This window comes from Rhipicephalus sanguineus, chromosome 4 (assembly GCF_013339695.2).
Source record: "Rhipicephalus sanguineus isolate Rsan-2018 chromosome 4, BIME_Rsan_1.4, whole genome shotgun sequence".
Taxonomy (NCBI): domain Eukaryota; kingdom Metazoa; phylum Arthropoda; class Arachnida; order Ixodida; family Ixodidae; genus Rhipicephalus; species Rhipicephalus sanguineus.
In genome coordinates, this window is record NC_051179.1 from 104892831 (window position 1) to 104898195 (window position 5365).

The 5365-nt window shown below is 45.6% G+C and overlaps 1 protein-coding gene across 1 annotated transcript; it reads left to right on the top strand.

Moving 5' to 3' along the window:
- The first annotated feature begins 1994 nt into the window (after positions 1-1994).
- On the top strand, positions 1995-2762 carry LOC119391467 (sulfotransferase ssu-1-like). Its single transcript, XM_037659146.1, has one exon. The coding sequence runs from the start codon at positions 1995-1997 to the stop codon at positions 2760-2762; it is 768 nt and encodes a 255-aa protein (XP_037515074.1).
- Positions 2763-5365: the final 2603 nt, after the last annotated feature.

Below are 5365 nucleotides of genomic sequence, written 5' to 3' on the forward strand. Positions count from 1 at the left end.
GTGTGTGTGTGTGTAATGTGTATCCCTTTCTCTCTCTAGTAAAGCAAAAAAAGTGTAGCAATTACTACGCTGTGATTGGACATTAATATTGACTTAGGTACTTTATTTGCTTACTTCCATGCTGCCACACTGTCCTTCGGAAGAAATCCGATTGATATAATCATGCCAGTAGTACTAATACTATAATGGAACATGGCTTGCGTCCTCGGGAACTTTGCATTAAAAAGGCTTTCTCTTGGATTTGTTGTTGTACGACGCCTTGATATTTTAAACAAACACAAGAATTGGTGCCCATCCTCCACTGTTCGCTTTTGAGCACATCTCTCACTGGATCTGGCAGGTATTTTGAGAATTTTTAATGCCTTTTGTTGTTTGCTTAATGAGCTTGTCTTCAACACACCGACAAACATGTGTTGTGAAGTACAGCCTAGCAACAACCTAGAATCACCTAGCTAAAGCCTAGCAACAACTTAGAAGCAACCTAGAAACAACTTAGCATCACCTATATAAAGCCTAGCAACAACCTAAAACTAACTCAGAAACAACCTAGCATCAGCTAGCTAAAGCCTAACGGCAACCTAGAAGCAACCAGAATAGACTTCAGAATTGTCCAGCTTCGCTCTTTCATGCCTTCCGCGATTTAGTGCACGCTTTCCTATTTTAATTTTTCCAGTAGACGTAAACACGTATATCTGCTTCGTTTCTTATATGCATAACATCAACCGAACATTACCTTCGTTATTTAAGATATCCTTTTGTATTAGAATTTTCTTATCGCACAAGCATTCGCTGTGCCGTTGCGCTGCTCAGCTCGTGGTCATGGGTTCGGGTTACCATTCAAGCCTGATTCATCTTGAATTGTCGCGGTGCCCGAGTATCGCTAATGTAACAGCACCAAATGTTTAAGGTAATCAGTTGACCAGCAGTGTCATTTAGTGGGTGCTGAAAATAGCATTCTTTACGTTTCAAATGTATTTATAAAATGACGACTATCCCCATTGATATACCGGCGACATACCTGCGGTGGTAATCTCGGGCAATCACTATCGCGGCATTTTATGAGGATATTGCTGGACTGGTTCGGCGTCTCAAGTCCACACCGCTCACCATCAGCGCGCAAGAAATGTGGCCTGGCCGCTCATTGAGGCCGAACGAGTCCGGCGCTAGTTTAGTGAAATCTTGAAGCAGTTACAGTATCTTCGAAAGTGATCACCCGAGAGCAGCGCCCCTGTTGCTATCACTGTCCTCAATAGCTTCACGACATGGCATCACGCCATTGTGAACAGAAAGTAATGCTTGTGTTAACTTACCACTTGAGCTGTTCCTGTAGAAACACTAAGTGGTGTGCCCAGAAAATGTAAGCATTCAGTCATCATTGCCCCGTCGGTCGTTCATCATCGGCCTGTCCCTCGACATTTCCGGATTCGTGCTCTCGGGTACGTTGCATACGAGATGACGCAGGAGGAACTCCGCTTGCGGATTCTTGAAGAAGCAAACACTGATCTCGGCACTGACATTGAAGCTTCTCTGCTGGTGGCACACTAAGAAAACGGTTAAACTTCGTCTAACTTCTCAAATGACAAACTGATTTCAAGAACACTTAAGGTAAAACGTTTCCCAGATGGCGCCTTACAAATTCCGTTCAATTGCACTAACTTGAATTGAGGTTTGGAGAGAAGCCATTTAAAAAGCAAGAAAAGCTCCCGAATAAGAATAGATATATGCTGTAAATTACATAAATATTTCATTGATAATACCTTGCTGATGTTATTTTTTACGGCTTTCAGAAGCACCTGGCGAAGATGTAGAGGAGAAAGCCAGCCTACCAAATCATAGACGGAGTTCCTAGGTGCATAGCACTGAATCCTGACAGGCTTAGAGAAAGTCTCCAGTTCAGAGCGACGAAAGGAGACTTCGTACAGTCAACGTTTCCGAAGAGCGGAACGCATTGGCTATTGTACATCACCCAGTTCATTCTCAGGAATGGACAACAGATGACAACGTACCAAGAGTTCGCCAAAGAATGGCGCTTCCTCGAGTACATGGACATCAAAAACTTCAGCTCGTCTCTACCTCTGAGGACATTCGTTACGCACTTGGCCTTGGACGAGCGCCCGATGACCAAAGAAGGCAAGTACATCTACCTTACTCGCAATCCATGGGATATCTGCGTCTCCTTCTACCACATGATGACCAACGTGAGCCTCTTCGGATTCCAAAACGGAAAGTTCGAAGATTTCGTCGATGCTTTCATAAGTGGCCACTTGGGCTACGGCGACTACTTCGAACACGTAGCAGCGGGCTACGCATTGAGGAAGCAGCCGAATGTGCTCTTCGTGACTTACGAGGAGCTCAAGAAGAACACCCGCGAGGTGGTGCTGAGGGTGGCGTACTTCCTCGGTGAGCAGTATGGTCGTTCTCTGGAGCAGGACGATGCGTTACTTCACAAACTGCTGGAGAGATCGCAGCCCGGTTACATGCGCGACGTGGTGGTTGTTGACTTGACCGGTAAAGATAACCCGCAATGGAACGAGGTACTTTCGCGCGCGAAGGTCACCTGCATCGAAGGCCACGAAGGGGACGAGAATAAGTACGCGTACGTGAGAACTGGCAAAGTCGGAGGTTGGAAGGATTACTTCACACCCGATCTGCTCCGGAAGATGGAGAGTCGGATTCTGGAAGCCGAGAAGGAGTCATCCTTCATGGACCTCTGGAAGGACATCAGGGCTGAAGCGATTATGCGCATGCAGGATACCGAATAAACAACTCTACTATGCCACTTTTAGAACACTTTTTGCGTCGCTAAGCCAGAATGGACGACCACATTCGCTAAGCAGGGCAACCAGATATCTGACACAGAAAATGCTTGAAGTGTCGCTAATACAGCGAAGGAGTGACGCGATAGCTGGAGCAGTATTATTATCATCGACTTTTACATAGTTTTGTGGCTATAATAATATTGTCCATATTAATAACCAATCAGTGAGAGACAGGAAGATATTTTAGATGCGAAGCAGCTTTTGCGCTGGGCAGCGTCTGTAGTTCCATTGGCGACCGTCCGCTCTCTACTACCTAGCATAGCCATCTGAGCGCGCGCTAGCGCCAAGGAGAAGTCTTCTTCGTCTTGTTCTTCGACCGCCTTGATGATGATACGTGCAGAGCACTTAGGGGCCCGGGCTGCCGTATGCTGTCCCAGCTTGGCGAGTGCTGGCACGCGCTAGCGCATTCGGGCCTGTGTAAGGGGCTGGGTAAGAAGCTGTGGCCTCTCCCCCTTACACTCTCTCAGCAATCACGTGATGGCGTCGGGGAACGAGATTCTGTAGACGCGCGATGAACCCGCGCGGCGTGCTCCAACAAGAGCTCGGGACGAGTAACAGCAACAGCAACTACACTGAATCCATGGTGTGCTCACTTGCAAGGACGCGTTAACATCGGGCAAGGTTACTGTGATGAACGGAACTTTAAGTTGGCCCATGCGCTGCTTCGCATCCCCACATGGTTCCCTTTGGTGGGAGATGGGGGAATTTTTCAAGCAAAAATAAAGTAGGATTCGCTTACTAGCAAAGCAGTAGCAATGAGGCAAAATAACTAATTTTTGTTTCTGCAAGTTTCACTAGGTCCAGCGAACACTTTGCAGACCTGCCTTCCAATATAGAAGCTTCTTAAGAATGGAAGCTTGAGCGAGTTGGTATGCGTTCATCTTTGTGGAACAGCGCTCACGAGACGACGACGAAGAAAGAAGGCACAGGACAGGCGCTGACTCGCAACTAAAGTTTATTAGGAAAGACACGCATATATATAGGTGATGCGCAACAACAAAACAACAACTAAAAAACACCAAAAGCGAAAAAGACCCAAACAAGTCTCAGGCAAGTAAAAGCAAACAAAGCAGGTATCATACTCTGCAGGTGCTGCAAAGGTATGAAAATTCTGAGTCGCTCAGCGAAATCGATGGCATGCTAACACACATATCTCCTTTTCTTCTAATGTGGAACGCCTCGATCACTTCCCTTGCTACCTGTTCTTTATGCTGCGATAAAATCATTGTGTCACAGAAGAAGGGTGCGCAGCCGCATTCGTGGCAATGAGCGGCGAGAGAAAATGGCTTTGTTTCTGTCAATGATCGTTCATGTTCACGAAGACGAACGTTAACGCATCTTCCGCTTTGGCCAATGTAAGTTTTTCCGCATGATAACGGTATTTGGTACACTATGGCCTCCTTGCAATCTGTATAGTGGTAGGTGTGGTTAATTGCACAGTTGCCAGGAACACTTTCCCTGTCGTTCCTCTGCCTGTCAATGCTTTGCTGTACCTTTGCGCAAATGGACACCAGCCTTCTTTCTTCGTCGTCGTCTCGTGAGCGCTGTTCCACAAAGATAGAAGCTTCTTTTTGTTCTAGACTCGTAGCTTAATGCTGAAGGAACATTGCATTGCAGAAATATGTTTGGAATATTGATCACGGCAATGCCAGTTTGCTTTTGAGTACCTCATGCTCAACGAGCTTGCAATAATCATGCAAAATGCAATGAGCATGCAAAATGAAGGCTACAAGTGCTTCTCATTCTCAAAAGCCGACCGCGGACATAGCACAATCCTCGGACATCTTGATCACGTGGTCACGTGGTGGGCGTTCCCTTGACTCGCAGATTTCAAGGGCAGGAACGTAATCAGGCTTTTCGCTGTAAAATACGCTTTGAACATCAATAGACTTACTCTATTGACTGTTAGTTCAGCAATTCGTAATAACGCAGATTCACGCTGATTTCAAAATGTACGTTGGAGTTTTTGTTAAGAGGCGGGTAACAAAATCCTGACATATAATATAATAGAAATAGCACCACTGCAATCTCGATCAAAACGCCGGTAAACACACGCAGCTGTCTGATCTGTTTCCGGTGCAGCATAATTTTCCTGCAGCAGCGCGCACACTTCACACGTACGCTACCGTTTCAGCAAAAATATTGATCTAGTGTAACGTGAGCTTTCAGCAATTCCGTTACTTTTTCAGCGTCTTCGGTGAGTGTAAAAAGACCCCGCAAAATGAAGGTGTCATACGTAAAACTAGCAACATCCATAATTGAAAGAATTATTACTGGGCTTGGCGTGACGTTTAGGTCCTATTCACTAATAGTTCGATTAACGTGTTGCTCAGAAATATAGGTTGTTTATTGTATATACAAAAATTGTCGTGCTACTTGTTGACTTCCGGTTTTTACGGAAATTGTGCCACCTCAGTCTGATTTTTTTATGTTATTTTGAGGCTACGAATCTCAAAATATTTACCTCAACGCACAATGCTGTGTGCCCAGGAAAAAAAAAGATGATGTTATTGGTGTACAGCTGCGTTGGCTGCAAGCGTGTTCTC